General features: G+C 43.3%; 1 protein-coding gene across 1 annotated transcript; it reads left to right on the top strand.

The window, feature by feature from the left end:
• The first annotated feature begins 8,301 nt into the window (after window positions 1–8,301).
• FAM60A (family with sequence similarity 60, member A) lies at window positions 8,302–14,976 on the top strand. Its single transcript, XM_009573148.1, has 5 exons — window positions 8,302–8,448; window positions 10,545–10,644; window positions 11,621–11,747; window positions 13,135–13,285; window positions 14,178–14,976. The coding sequence occupies exons 1-5, from the start codon at window positions 8,321–8,323 to the stop codon at window positions 14,338–14,340; spliced, it is 669 nt and encodes a 222-aa protein (XP_009571443.1). The 5' UTR covers window positions 8,302–8,320; the 3' UTR covers window positions 14,341–14,976.
• The last annotated feature ends 587 nt before the right edge of the window (window positions 14,977–15,563 follow it).

A 15,563-nucleotide genomic window follows, 5' to 3' on the forward strand; every position in this document is an offset into this window, starting at 1 on the left:
AAAAACTTGAAGTTTTGCGCCAGGGAAATGTTCCCGGTCGCGGTCTCCCTTTCATGAGATAGAAGTTGCCGTCTCCTCTCGTACACCCGTCTGCGGATGCGTGTAGCTAAAGGGATTTAAAGGGACCTGCCAAACCTGTTGTTTACTCGGGTGTGCCTTACCGCAGCGAGCAGGGCTGAATCCTGCCTGCCCCGGGGCTCCCCCAGCTCCGCCGGCGGCTCTCTCCTGCCGGGAACGGCCCCGGTTCTTCCTACAAAGAGCCTTGTCCCTGTCAGTCTGCTGACGGGCAGTCCTTTGGACCCAAATTATTCAGTAATCATTACAATTGCAAAAAAGTTTGGAGCTGCGCCCCGGCGCTGTAGTTCTGTAGGCAGCTGGCGTAGGATGCTGCCCCTCAACCTGCTGCTGTGTGCCTGAAGCGCCTGTCTCCTGGCTGGGCCGAACGCGGGGCCCTGCCACCGTCCCCTGCTGGGTGGGGAGAGGAGAAGGCCCCGTGGCCTGATCTGAGCACAGAACTTCAACAGCATAGCATTTCTGGTGGAGGCTGAGTAACATACTCGAACAATCTAACTGTAACGCGCTTTTTTTGCACTTTGAATTTTAATTCGGCGCTGGTGGAAGGTGGTAGGTTGGCAGACATGGAGACATCTGTTTAACCCTTTTATAAGGCAAGCAGGAGGGTGACGGTTCCTCAGCAAACCCCTTTACTGCTGTGTGCTTGCTTCCAAAGGTGAGACTGTTTCTGTCAGCCATGTGCGGGGTGTGTGCTGTGGAAACCCCCTCCTCCCCAGTCTGCATATAGCCAGATTCACTGTGTAGTTTACAGCTTTTTTTGAATAAAAAGATTGCACGAACCCTGCAGCGTAGGGGGGCAGACAGTGAACTGGAGGCCTTTCTGCTGACACCAGTGGACCCTGAACTCCTTTGGCACCCAGGTAAATTCCAGGTTTCTTGGGATCTGTGGTCTATGGTAGGGAATCAGCAAGTAACAAGTCGTGGGATTTTCAAACACACCCACAGGCATGCAGCATCCAGCTCCCACTGAAAGTAGGTGGGATTGAGTGCCAGAGCCTCTGGGAAAAATTCTTCCTCACTTCTCTCCCAGCCCGGAGATTCTCAAAGAGGAGCTAATTGCCTACGTTTGCAGTCTTTCCTTTAAAAGAAAACATCACTGACTTAGAAGAAGATGTTAAAAGAGCTGATAAATTCACACAGGTTAAAAATAAACAACATTAAAACTGTGACAGTTTGTTGTCTTACTCATGCTGAACAGCTCTTTCTGTGTCACCAAACTCTCTGCTTTGCATTGATTCTTAACACCTGATGCTTTGTACCTCTTTCGTAAGAGGTGAACGACACGCACAGTCCTGCTTGACAACCAGCTTTTCCTTCAGACTTGCACCCCTTGTAGCACTTGTTTTTTAACAGAAAGAAGCAGCTAGTGAGCTGGGGCTTGAAAACTGAGTGGTTAAGCAGAATGCATGGGCGGGACTCCGTTTAATGACTCAAGCCTTTGCATTTCTGTAGAACGTGCTCGGTCCAAAGTCCAAGTGAAATGACCAGTAATATTACTTAAGGACCTGGAAATGTATGCTTTTTAGTGAAGTCACTTCAGCTGTTCTGCCAAATAATTACTACTACTTCTGTTCAAGTCCCCATCAGGTATGTTACCCTCTTTTAAAAAACAAAAAAAACCCCAAACCACCCAACAAAAAAAAAACCACCACCAAAACTGTTCAGTGTCTCATGATCTCAAGAGTCTGTGATGCTTTTTCAGTAGCAGGTGGTTGCACACAGCATTGTAATAGCTGCAGTGACTGTGCTCAGATAAGTATCACAGACTGAACTCCAGCACTTGCTTGAGAACATCCCAGGTTTTCCCTCCTCATCAGGCTGAGCGTGGTGTTAGTTATGCAATAGGAGTTTTGGGTGCGGGGGGGAAGTCCTCTTTCAAGATGGAATGTCTGCAGGTGGGACAGGTTTGGGATTTTTTTTTTTCCCCCGTATGCAAATCTTACTGATTACTGTTTTCATGCTTTGGCCTATCCCTTCTGGAGTGCTAACTGCACGGCAGTTTAGAGGAACACCCAAGTGGCTTAGCCTTTCACTTCTCTTGTCTAAATGGGGTAGGTACTTATTTCCCACTGAAGATCAGCAGGTAAATAGGCTCTTTTGTGACTTGACTGCTTCTGAAAACTTCACTCAGAACAGCTTGTGACCCAGCCAGGATGCTGTGGAGGCTCAAACATGGGAAAGAAATGTCCAGTTCGATTTTTTTGATACGTGCTTGGTAGATGCTGCCAGTTGTATCTGGTGTGCTAAGATTTCACTGTCTACCAGCAAAAGAGTGAGTTACTTATTTTGGCAGAGGAAAGATTCCTGAAGATGTAATTTTGACCTTTTGCTGGTTTCGCTCAGCTCATCAAGTGAAAACTCCGCAAGATGCATTCGGAAGTGCCTGGGCTGTAGTGGCCAAATACAGCTTTCCTCCAAGTAAAGTTGTTTTGGGTGGAGAGAGGAAGGGAAGTGGAAGGAAAATCTGAGGATATAGGGAAACAGAAGAGTGTACAGTACACACAATTCTAAGGTTATGGTTGTTGGAAATTAGTCACTCTGTTTTGAGCTATAAGGACAGACGATAGTGTAAAAAATGTTTTTGCAAATACTGAAGTTGCATTTTCAGATGACTCCAGTTAGCTTGGTCTCTTACTTCCTTGGAGCATTCTGGCTTTGGGCATGTTAAAATGTGGTTTTCTGGGGTCCAATTTTAACTTCTATTCCAAAGCTGCTTTTTGCAGCATGTAAGCTCAGGGGGGGAGGTATGTTTACATTGTGTCTCTAATACAGATCAGCTCCTCTGTTGATGTACGGTTCTGCCCTGCAGTTGATTTTCAGTAGAGGTATTGCAGTTTATTTCAGCAGAGGGACAGGCCCAAGAATTTATTAGCGAGACAAGCGATTCTGCTTCTGGCGCCATAGACAGCTCTGGAAGCATTTTTCGTGTGTGTGCATGTGCCTGGGTGCATGCACTTGCAGATGTAAAAGCCAGAGCATGTATATTCTTTCTATATTAAGGCATTTTTTTCTTTTCCTTTAAAAGAAAAAAATTGTACCATTTTGGCTATGTTTCTTAGTTCCAATGAAATGCTGTAGAGACGAGCATTGTGAGATTTTTACTGACAGGAACCGGCTGCATCAACATATGTAGGCTAGATCGTATTTTTCTGTAGCCCAGCTTCAGGGAGGCTGTGCCAAGGCTGTTTTGTACACAGAAGGGGAAATCAAATTATTTGCAGGGGTTCTCCTCATCTCTGACAATGTACTAGCAGTTTTGGGTTGCACAAAGGGTGAACGCTCCAGGGTCAGAGTGAGGAGATGGGAAGAGAGGAAGGTATTGAGTAGTTGGACTGGCATCCCTCTGCTCTCCCATAACCCCAGGGAATGTTTCTCTTTCAGCTTTGCAAGAAGCAGGTGAGCATGTTCCTTCTAACTGGCCTGATAATTGTGTTACAAAGGGAGACATGCCTGCCTTCTAGGAATTCCTTCCTTTCTATTATAAAAGGTTTTCATTCTTCTTGGGTGATCAGAAAGAATGCAGAAGGAATCTGGAAAGGCAAATGAAAGTGGCTCAACTCTTCTTATTTTAAAATCTAAAAGAGTTCAGAAGTTCTTCCGTAACTTGAAAACTTACTGAGCATCTGAAGCAATACCTCCTTTTAATTTAGATCGTCACATAAAATTTTGCAAAGAAAACCAAGCACCGAATTCTAGTCCTGACAGGTAACAAAAGCATGAAACCATTTTCACACATGTATGATGCATGCTGGTTTGTACCAGCCTTTCACAAATGTAATAAGCAGGTTGTGGTTTTTTTTATTCCGCACCTACTTTACTGTTCTCTGCTTGACTCCAGATTTTTTGCAAGACAAGTCTCTATTTTTGATGCTGCTTTTCCAAAAGTGGGAGGGCAGAGGAATGGAGAGAACTTGTTCCTGCAGTCTTTTCTGAGTCCATTCAAGTTGCTAAAGCAGTTGTTTAAAGCAGAACTTGGGGGAATAGCAACTTCTCCTTTTGCAGGGAGACCAGGGAGGAGGAGGATCGCTTTTCCCCTGACTTGGGGGAACACTGCTCCCCTACTAGTGCAGATAAATCTCCATTTCTGCAGAATGACAAATACATTCCACTAGGATTTCTGATTCTTTGCTGGTGAGCTGTCCCTTTCGCTTCTGTGCAACTGCTGATTTAAAAGATGTCGTATATTTCAGTAACATGCTTAAATTTGGCAAAAATATCTTGTGTAATGCTTTTTAACTTCTGTGGAGCTACATTCTTACTTGCTGTCTTTGTATCTGTCCCAAATTTCACGTGGTTAAACTTCCACAGCTAAGATTCAGGCGTTACAGTAGCTGGCAGTCTAACTCCCTGGTTCTAATTCTAAAGATCTAAATTGCAAAGCTTTCAAGTTAAACCTTTTAAAGGGCCCAGTCATATGTACTTCTAAGTATACTTAAGTCTATAGAAATGTAGTGTCAACTCCAGCACTAGACACACAATTATGGTTTAGAATGGAAGCTGAGACAGAGAGCTTTAAGTTCAGCAGTGCTGATAAGTACTTATAGACTCAAATACTTCTACATTAGCTATTAAGCTCTCCAGCTGACAGAATATTTAGTGTATAATGGTCAAATGGCAACTGTTTAGGATTAAATGTGTAACTGGATTGACGCCTTCCATTTATTTATAACTGCACTTCGATGCAGTTGTCAGAGAAATCTGTTTTACTTGTGGTTTTGCTACTAGCTCTTCCCCATTCAAGCATGATGTATGGTAATACCGTTGCTGACCATTCATCAAGTGGGAAACAGATGGCACTAGTTTCCCTTCTATTGAAGGATTGTGTTGAAAGGCTGCTCCTCTGAGAATGGCAGCAACGATGCAAAACAAAATATTTTCAGAATATACGTGTCTGATGCCAGCCGTTGCCAGAACATTAATTGTAAAACATGCATCTTGTTCTACTGTGGTATAAATACCAGTTGGTGACAGAGATCATCTCATCAGCGTCTGGATTTCTGGGAGAAACCAGGTTAGAAAGTAAATCAAATTGTTGAGATCAGTTCTGTGTCTTGCCCTGTAACAGTCAAGATGTTCTTGCTGCTTAAGTTTTGTGTGTGCAGTTAGTCTTTGACTTTCTAAAGAAAAGCACCAGACCATGGACTTAACGTTGGGGTAGTCAAGAAAAAAAATCTAAAATCACTGTTTGGTAGTTGGAAATTCCCAGGTGAACATGCTGTTGGATCTCCAGAGGCTTGTTAAACACAGTGTCCTCAAGAGATGCATCTCTTGAAGGAGCACATCGGATGCTAAGAAACAAAATACGTACTCTTAAGTGTTTGCCTAGGCGCTCTGTTGTTTGTTTGTCTTGACGGTCCAGGGCTACTAACCCGATTTGGCTGTGCATTGAAGTTCATTTGCTAAGTGTCCCTGAAAACATACCTAAGCAGAAGCAGAGAGTAGTTCTGAGTCTAACCATCCCTCAGCAAACCCATTCAGCAGGTCACTAGTTGGATACCTTCTTTTAGTTACTACAGCTGCTCCTGGCTTTCAGGCCGATGCTGTGCTAATAGAGCTTCTCCTTAGAAGCCTGGTGACATTTGGGGTGACTTTGCTGGATATTTGCACAAATCATCCTTGTGAGAACCCAGCCCTAGGTGAGCTCCTGTACTGTAAGTGTGCACAAAGAAGAAAGGAATACAGCACTTCAAGCCTGTGGCAAACAGCATGAGTTAGGACAGGAGGGAAGGAAAGACCTATCCCCTCCATCTCTCTCTTATCAAGTCCCTTGCCGTCAACAGGCTCTGCAAGGGGTTTGGTCAAGACAAGCTTTTTGGAGAGTTGACTTGTGTCTTTCTACATGTTTGTGCAGGGTTAATTGCAAGGAGACATAACCTCAGTGGGCACCAAGTGGTCCTGTACTATAATATGCTAGACTGAAATGCAAACATGTACACTTTCAGCTGGATATGGGTTCCTTAATGGATTTTGTGTAAAAGTATTAACCAATAATATTAGATAAAATTTTTGCTTTTCTGTTGTTCTCAGGAGCCTAGGAACCTTGTGCGGAACCTTGTGCGTTTATTTTGCAGTGCTGCAATGCTCTGATCTTCCCTTCTGGGGTGGGGGTTTGTATTTTTACTTCTTCTTACTGTGACTAGGAGTGGGTGCTTCACTAGCTTTTGCTGTGGTCCTGCAAAAATGCACGGGATCTTTTTCCCTCATGCAATCTCTGTCGTCAGTAAGGTAAGCACAATGCTAGGTATGGTTGTTCTGTGGAAGCGTATTTTCAGCCTCACCTGAAGCTGCTTTTCAAATTATTTTATTGCTGTAATGCTGTGGCAAGTCTTGGTGCTGTAGACTGAAGATTTCAGGTTAATTTTCTCTGTCCCTCTGGAGGATATTATAATTATGTCCCTTGCCTTCCTGCAGGTGGAAGATCTGGGGACAGATTCCTATGCCACATACATTCATCAGTAACCCAAGTTGGGTTGCTGGGACTTGGCAGTTCCTGGAACTGAGAAGTGACTGGGGGTTCCCTCTCACCAGACTTGCCCACAGGTGATGGAGATGCTGCTCTCCCAAAAGTCCTGCCTGAGCTACTGGGTCTTTCAGTAGTATTTGTGGGGAGGAGAGCTAGTCTTCCATTAGCTTGTACAAGAATATAATGACTTGGCCTTTTGTTAAGGGAAGAGGGGGAAATCTTGTGTTATTTGCATGGCTCCGTGTAATTTTAATTTTTTAAAAGCAGAAGTTCTCAGTAGCGGGAACCTGTTCTCATGGAGCTTCCTGCAGCTGGTGGCCTGTCCCCTCTCTGAGCAGTTAGTGTGGGATAACAAGCAGCAGAGGTGGCTGCTCACTCCCTGCAGCAGGTGGTTGAGGCAAACCTTGCACCGTGGTCTGTTTAAAAGAGAACCTCTTGGAATGGTCCCCACCTGTGTTATAAGACAGGTGCTGTGTGGCCTGTGAGGACTTGCTGTGTGTCCAGGCCGAGCGCCAGGAAAGCACTGGCTTTGCTCAGTTGTTGGTTTGTTTTTTTGAAGCGCCGTGGGAGCTCTGTTTGCTCTGACAGCTTCTCATGCCATGTCAGACTGTGTCTAACAGGAGTCTGCGCTGGGGAGTAACTGGTGCCTGGGGAGAACTGACTTGGTGGTGGGGACGTCATGTGTTGAAGGGGTCTTTGTTGTGGTGACTGCAGTAAATCCACTTGTAACTAACTTGAAAAATTTCTGCCTGGAAAACACCTCCACTGTACGTTACCTGCTCCGATAGCAAATTTCAGCCCGGATGTACTGAAAAGGATAGGCAGACCACTAAGAGCAGCATGGCTTTTGGCTTTCTGAGCCGGTGCCGAGTTTGCAGAGCTGGTGGTTAAGAAGAAACAACTTCCCTGTAAATGGAGTACCTTTTGCTCTGGCGTCATTGGCAGTGGCTGGGATGTGTGGTAGGCGCATGCCGAAATGCGCCCCAGGGTCCTGCTCCCCGGCCCTTTTCTAGCTGGGTTTCCTTCCCATGGAAAGCAGGGCGGGGAGGGCGAGAACTGAGCCTGTGCTGACACGGAGCTGGGATGTGGCTGGGATGCTCACCCAGGCCTGAGAAGCGCTGCTGGGTCCCGCAGTGCAGACATGGCCATTGAGGGCTGGGTGGGACTCCACCCTGCTGTTTTTAGAGCAGCTTTTCAGGTACGTCTGCCCTACTGCCTAGAGGTATGACTGCAGCTCATTTAAAATGACTCCTACTCACTTTCAACAGAGTTTGGCGGGGATGTTTCCAACAAACACCAGTGATGGTGACGAGGTAGTTCCAGTGACCCAGGGTTCAGCTGCCAACTACTTATCCAGGGGCTCGGGCAGTTTCACGCAGCCTGTCCTGCAGCCTGTTTTGCCACGTACATAGGGCTTTCATTAGCCAAGTCAGCTGCATTTACACCTCTGGGTTGTGCTGTTGTAGATGTGCCCTTAGAGTAGAATTGTGCAGTAAATGAGCTTGTCGTGAGTCCTACTGGGTATTGCTTAATATTCCAGCTGTTGTTAATTGTTTTTTGTTTGTTGTTTTTTTTTTTAATAAGAAAGTGTATTCTAGGTGCATCTGCTCTTCTGGGGCAATGCAGGATAGAGCTATGGCCTAATCTAGCGGTTTCCCATCCTGAATTATAACTTACTCTTGGTTTGCCCAGTGAATTGCCCAGGTTTTTCTTTTATTATCTAACAGTGATAAGTAACACCAGTTCCTGTTTGTTTTCACAGGCTACAGCTGGGAGGAAAAGATGTTTGGCTTTCACAAACCGAAGATGTATCGGAGTATAGAGGGCTGCTGTATTTGCAGAGCTAAGTCTTCCAGTTCTCGTTTCACTGACAGCAAACGTTATGAAAAGGATTTCCAGAATTGTTTTGGGTAAGATTCTTTCTTTAGTCAACATTGTGGTCAGTCATGGTGTTGAACTCAGGGCCACAGAACCTGATGTGCTGTGCCTCTTGCTCTGAGAGACTGAAAGATTAGGTTAGCAGAGGGTGGGGGGGGGAAGGCTGGCTTCAGCTTCCTCACAGCTTTCCTGGCCAGGCCAGGAGGGGCTGGATCCTCTGCTGCTGTGTACAGTACCGTTTGGTTGTCATCCTGCTGTTGCTGCCACTGGAGAGCTGCTGTAGTTCATGACAGTGAAGGGTCAGGCTTGTGCCTCTCCCACCTCACAGCACGTGCGTTTTGCACATGTTCTTTAGAGGTGTAAATTCCCACACAAGATGGTAAACAGCACATCTACATGGAGGTTTTCTGTGGCTCTGAAGATTCAAGAATATTAAACAAAACTTGATGGGTAAATATTTAGCAGTTCCAGCAGGGTTTATGCACAGTACCTTGTTTCAGGTATTGATGCCTCTGTTCAAATAGGGCATATCAAGATGTTATTAAAACTTCTCATTGGAAACCCATTCTGATGGAAAGTGAGCATCAAGTAATTAGCTTTCCAATTAGGTAATGTTGCATGTAGTGTTACTTGAAAGCATTAGTAAGCAAAACTATAAATACCAGTGATTTCTTGTACCAGCTGCTGTGACATTTAACTTTTTTGAAATACTTCCTGAGAACTTTGAAATTCTGTCTAAATTTGTGTCCCTGAATTGCTAGCAAAGCAAATTCTTCTGTGATAGCTTGTAATTGTTTTTTACTTTGTTTATTTTTAAATTTTTTTCTAAGGCAATAAGAATTTCTCCTGTTTATGCTGTAGTTTCCCATGAAATTATTTCCTCTGGAAAAAAGTCTGTTGTCAATAGATATTTTCTGCTTTTTTTTTTTGGTCTTGTTGGATTACCTCTCATCAAAACCTTAGGCCCGAGTGGAAATTTCATGCATCATATTAAAAGCTATATATACATATCAGTATCGCTGCTCTTGTCTCAAGTGCTTAACTTGATATGTGTAAATCTTTGCAATCTTTAGAAATAGTTCCCTTTCCTCCCCTTTTTCTAGAAACACTCCCTTTTTCTAGAAACACTCCTTTCAAGTGTTGAAAAGACAAAATCAAAGCTTTATAGTGCTTTGTATTTACCATGGATTTTTGTACATAAATCTGGTGCTGACAGTTTTCCTTGTCATATTTCTTGGCTACTGTCCTTGGCAGTGGAAAGACTGTGTGAAGGCCCATTGCATAGGGGGTTTTTTTTTTTGTTAACTACAGTAAAGAAGCTTGCAGTATACCAGGGCCTTTGGTCTTGTGCTATCTGAAATATGTTTGCCAAGGTAAAAATGCAGTCTTAACACTGAGCAAATAAAGGCTTATCTGAGCCTGCCCCATTCATCTATAAATGTTTCAAAGTCTTCCCATTTAAATAGCTGAAAAATTGTGCAGTGTACCCACTTTGTATTTCGTTTAGTGTGGATTAGCAGTAGAGATGATTTCTGAAGAAAGCTTGTTAAAGGGAGTGAGTATTGCTGTCATTCCAGAGAATGCTGTTTCTGAAACCTTATCTTACGCCTATGCAGGAGTGTGTTAGGTGTTATTTGTTACTCATCCTTGAAGCTCTGTGAGAAGGTTAAGAGCTGAATAAGCTTTTGTTGGATCTCTGAGGTCTGTTCCCGAATGTACATTCAAGGAATATGATTATTCCTCCTTCCTCCCTCTCTAATCAAACCAACCAACCAACCCACTGGAACTGTGTGGGTTGGTTTTTTTTGTGAGTGGTTTTTTTTTTTTTTTTGGTTGTTTCTTTTTTAAAAACAAAACCAACTGAAGGTTATGGGACTGTTGTTTTTAGTGCCCCTCTGGAGGCAGATGACACCACCTTTTATTTCTATATGGAAGAATGCTTTCTGAGAGTGAGACCTGATCTTTAGATGGCAATGTTTGAGCACCCCAGATGAATTGTAATGCCTGAATGCCTGTAATGCCTTGAGAACCCTTCTTTTCCGTCAATTTTTATGCTTCTTGCTGTTATCAAGTGGGGGTGTGCTTTTATTAACTGTCGTCAAGTGATTTCTGCTTTTGTTTTTACCAGGCTCCATGAGGCCCGCTCAGGAGATATTTGCAATGCCTGTGTCCTTTTGGTGAAAAGATGGAAAAAATTGCCAGCAGGATCCAAAAAAAACTGGAATCACGTTAGTCATTTATTTCTCCTCCACCCCAAAACTAACTTGTCTCTGCCTTAGTCCATGCTGCTAGAGAGGGGAGGTGCTGGCAAGGATTTGGGATTTGCTATTTCCCCCCCACTCTCTCTTCCCACCCTCAGCATCTCTAGATCCTTCCTGGAGTATTTCCTGTTACATGGCTCTTATCTGTCTTCGTTTGGCTTACATGCAAATGGTGATTATGCAAGCCTGGGATGGAGTCACAGACTAACTTACCTTGTAATTCCTTGTTTTCACAAGCTCATAACTTTGTCCAAAAGTCTCTTATGACACTCAAAACATTTCAAATTTGGCGTCTATCCAAAATTGGTCGTTCTTTTTTTTTTGTTTCTTTTTTTTAATAGTTTGAACAAGCAAGGTGACTTGCTCAAGCAACACATAAATCAATGTCGTTTAGTCACATAATTACAATGACAAATATCTCGCAGCTATTCCCACTCATATATTCTGTTTTGATACATCTAATCTAGTTTGGGCCTAGGGCTGGGAAGATGATCAGGATTCTTTGTGTATGTTATAATCTTTATTCAGGAAGCCTTGATGGTGATGGGAGCCAGAACTATGGTTATTATTACCACTAGCTTTATTCAGAAGTTAAATTGATGATTTTTTAAAAAAACTCTAGGGCAAATGCTTGGCAGACACTCTTGACTGAACCTGTATTGGCTTAAACAGCTGTTGTCTACTAAACTGAATTTGTCAAAAATAGGAAGAAGGCAAAAGTTGAACTGAATGTGCTTTTTAAACTAGTATGCTGCATTTTCCTACAGGCTCAGCTTCTTACAAACCAGATTTAAATGAAACATAAGAGTGTTGGTGCACAGAACAGCCTTGGTTTAACTAAATTGGTTTTGAACACCTTCAGCTAAGTCAGTACAGGTACCTTGACTAGGGCAGTATCTGGGTATGATGCAGAAGTATTATGCATGCATTTTCTGTGTTCTAGGTGGTAGATGCCAGGGCTGGACCCAGTCTTAAAACAACATTGAAACCAAAGAAAATGAAAACTCTGTCTGGAAGCAGAATAAAGAGCAATCAAATCAGCAAACTGCAAAAGGAATTCAAGCGGCACAGTAAGTGGATCCAAAGAGATTTTGGCAGTAAACTTTGGCCTCCCCTAACATAGCTTACTGTTAACTGGCCAAGCTGAATCACCATCTAGATTCAATTGTATGCTCACACATTTGGGCGCTCCCTGTTTTCACGATCTCTCATCCTCCGAGGGCTTCGGGAGGGGGTGAAATGAGGCAGAAGAGCTTGTGTGCAGGGTGGGCTGTGAGACAGAGGTGGGGAAGCGTCGAGGGGGAGTGGAGAGCCCGGCTTGAAAGTGTAGGCAGTTGTAGCTTATGTCCCACGCTTAAATGACATGTCTCTAGAAAGAAATTCTTGGGCAAGACCCTCATTGAAACTGAAGTTGGAAGAGGTTTCCTCCTGCTCTCAGTAATGCGCTATGGCCATTTTCAGCTCTCTTTTCCCAAGAAGCACTGTTCTGTTGATACCGCTATCAGTCTTGTTCTTCCATACATGTTTTCAACCCAGGCTTTCTATTTAGCCTAGATTTCCCCCCCTCCCCCTTTAAATTCGTACCATGTTTCCTCTGTATAGTTCCCTTACACCTTCCTCTGCCGGTCTCAGTGATTTCTTTCCACTAGCACATAGACTTAAAACAGATTTGGATTCATAGCTTTCCAACAAAGCCATCTGCCAGTTACGCTCTAAATATACATCGGTACTTTAGGTTTTTCCTCTAATGCAAACCTTCCAGCTTCTTAAATGTTGCTGACTTGATCTTCTCTCTCTTTCAATTATCCTACCTGGCCTGAAGGAAAAGCTTTCCAAAGAATCAGTAAAGGCCCTGACCCAAAGAGCTTGTGCTATAGTTAATCTACTTGTGTTACTGTAGGTGCTAGAGATGATAACTAAAAGGTAGGCTAGTAGACCCTCTGTTAAGGTGTGCGTCTGCACTGAATCCATAGATCATAGCTTCAATCCAGCAAAAGCTCAATACTACCTAACCCATTGCACTAATGAGGAGAGCTTTGCAAGACTTTAACTGAATGGGTAAGAAAGGAGATTTACAGTGAGAGAGAAAGTACCAGGTCTGAAGCAAGGATCTTCCAGTGATTCCAGAGCGGGACTAGGATCTTGTCCAAAGCATGGCCTGTGCAGGCTATGTTTGAGAGCCAGGAACTGAAACCTGATCCTGAACCTCTTTCCAGTCCCTCATGTACAAGGACCCCCTCCAGTTCCGAGGTCTGTCTCCCAAATGCTGACAGATAGTCTCTCTATTGAAATCGGCAGGGGCAAGTGAAAAATGGGTTGTCGTCATTAGGGTTTTTTTTGTTAATTAAAAAAAGTCTGTCTCTCTGTTCCCATCCGCCTGCGACCTTTTACAAGTCAGGAAGAGGATAAGTCGTTGGATGCATGTGCTGATTCTTGCATTTATTCTTTCCCCTACAGATTCCGATGCCCACAGCACCACTTCGAGTGCCTCCCCAGCTCAGTCACCCTGTTATAGTAACCAGTCTGACGATGGCTCTGACACAGAGATGAGTGCTGGGTCCAGCAGAACACCAGTTTTCTCCTTCTTAGATCTCACGTATTGGAAAAGGTAAAAAGCAACAGATCGTGTACTCTGTGCAGTTAGCAATTCACTTCATGTACACGGTGCTTGATTTTCCTTCTTCAGGAATTTGCTGCTGTTGGACTTAATTTGTTTTAAAGATATAATTTAAGTCACAGAGTATTATACAACATCTGTCTGTCTTTGGAAAGAAATGCCATGTATTTAAGACATTTTCCTCTATCTCCCTTCAGTTCCCTAAATACTAATACAGTTGCTGGAAAATATTGTTACGTTTGTGGGAGTAACAGATAATATTCCTGACTGTCGTTATCTTGTCTTAAAACTGTGCTCTGTAGATGTGATGTGTTACCAAGTACAACAGTGCTCTCAGCTTGCCAGCAAAACATAGCATTTGATTTGGTTGACCTGTGATGGTAGTCATTTAAAAAAAAAAAAAAAATTGGACTGGGAGGAAAACCACAAGATTTTCTGGGAGCTGATGAGCTTGTTATCTTTATTTCCTGTTGTGACACAGTAATCCCTTGTTTAGTTAATTGCTCTGTTGAAATTGTTGTGACTTTGCTGTCTCCTCTCAAATCGTGTTTGCAAGTGCATTGTAGTCAAGGTTAGTTCAGCCCAGATAGTTGTGTATCTGAAATTGCTCTGGGAAGCAAAACTGGAGACTTAGTTTTGTATAGACGTGGGTTTGGGTTTGGTTTTTTTTTTCTTTTTCTTTTTTTTTTTTCCCCCTCAAAGTGGTGTTGTGGATTTAGACACAGACTTGTTTTCTCTCTGAGCTGCCTTTTCCCTCCTAACCTCTGAGCTGGAGGCTCAGAAAAGTAGTGTCTCGGGTCGAACTGATTTTTTCCCGTTTCTGTAAATTCTTTATATTCTAAACACACAAACTATCTGTCTCTCTCCCTGCCATTTTTTCCAGGCAAAAGGTCTGCTGTGGAATTATTTACAAAGGGCGTTTTGGGGAAGTCCTCATAGACACTCATCTCTTCAAACCTTGCTGTAGCAATAAAAAGTCTGCCACTGAAAAGCCAGAACAAGAAGGACCACAATCTCCAGCAATCTCCACCCAAGAGGAGTGGTGACTTCCTTGGATAGCTGCAGAAGGTTATACAGATCCTCTTATTCTCTGGAAAAATACTAGAAAAGTGACTGTTCACTTTGGACACCTGCTATGCTGCCAAAAGACTATTCCCTAGAACTGTTTTGGGTTTTACTGCTACAATTCCACAAACTCTGAAGCCAGTTTGTATCCTTTCAGAAAGACTGTACATAATATTTAAGATGCTATGGAACACTTAGCAAAGCTGAATGCTGCTGCAAGGTTGTCTAATCTTCCCCCCTCACCCCCACCACTCGCTTCACAAGTGAATATGAGGATGGGGTTTTGTATATTAAAGTATATGTAGTTCATGTTTCTGTATTGAAAGAAGCAGTGGTTGTAAGGCATTTTTTTTTTTTAAAGTCGGTTGGTAACCTCCCTTAAATCCCCAAGAAGATACTTCATTCTTAGACATGTATGAGTCAGTAAGATGAACTAATACATAGAAATATTATAAGTCACCTCTCTAGTTATATAAATATATATTTTTTAAAGGTGTGGAGATCTCGCCCTATACTACTGACGTAAGAGACAAATATTTCATCCCTCCTATGTGACACAGACTGGTAAACTGCAGACATCTCTACTACAAGTGGTAGTTATCCAAGAAGGCCCCCAACATAAAAAGCTCTTCAGAAGGGGTGGGAGAGCTCTCCTCCTTAGCTAAGGAGGAAGATTTACTGAAGAATTGAACATAGCAAAATGGGAGGCTACTTTGTTTTAACCCAGCAGCAGACACCCTGGGATTCATGTAGTAACTGACTGGTGATTAGAGGTGGACCAAGAAAACATCTTGATGCCCAAGTTAGGTGTAGATGATGGCCAAAACTGAGTAACTGCTATCTGTTGGCCCAGTGCAGCTGAAATGTGACCACAGACCAGACTTCTTGCTGGTTTTGGACCTGACACAGAACCAAACCCCCCTCGCTAAGCAAATCAGGCTCTGGTCCAGGGACATAATCTGATTGCAGCCTGGGGTCTGGATTCACAATTGCTGTTTTGGAACCCTTCCCCTGCAGTGCTTCTCTGGTTTTGGGTTTTGGTTTTTCGTTTGTTTGCTTAAAGAACCACCAGATCAATGCTTTTGTGGATACTGAATATGAAAAGTTCTGTTAAGAATGGTGCTGTACTGAATCGAGGCAGCTCTGTTTGCATACACGATCAAAATATAGTATTTCTTCCATGGATTCCCAGACAAACTCGTGT

This window comes from Fulmarus glacialis, unplaced genomic scaffold (genome assembly GCF_000690835.1).
Source record: "Fulmarus glacialis isolate BGI_N327 unplaced genomic scaffold, ASM69083v1 scaffold35812, whole genome shotgun sequence".
NCBI lineage: Eukaryota > Metazoa > Chordata > Aves > Procellariiformes > Procellariidae > Fulmarus > Fulmarus glacialis.

What these genes read in the sequence shown, in the direction of transcription:
- FAM60A (XM_009573148.1), top strand. Translation starts at nt 8,321, where the DNA reads ATGTTTGGCTTTCACAAACCGAAGATGTATCGGAGTATAGAGGGCTGC. An exon ending in GATTTCCAGAATTGTTTTGG is followed by an intron (nt 8,449 to 10,544) that starts GTAAGATTCTTT and finishes TGTTTTTACCAG; the next exon opens with GCTCCATGAGGCCCGCTCAG. An exon ending in CCAAAAAAAACTGGAATCAC is followed by an intron (nt 10,645 to 11,620) that starts GTTAGTCATTTA and finishes TCTGTGTTCTAG; the next exon opens with GTGGTAGATGCCAGGGCTGG.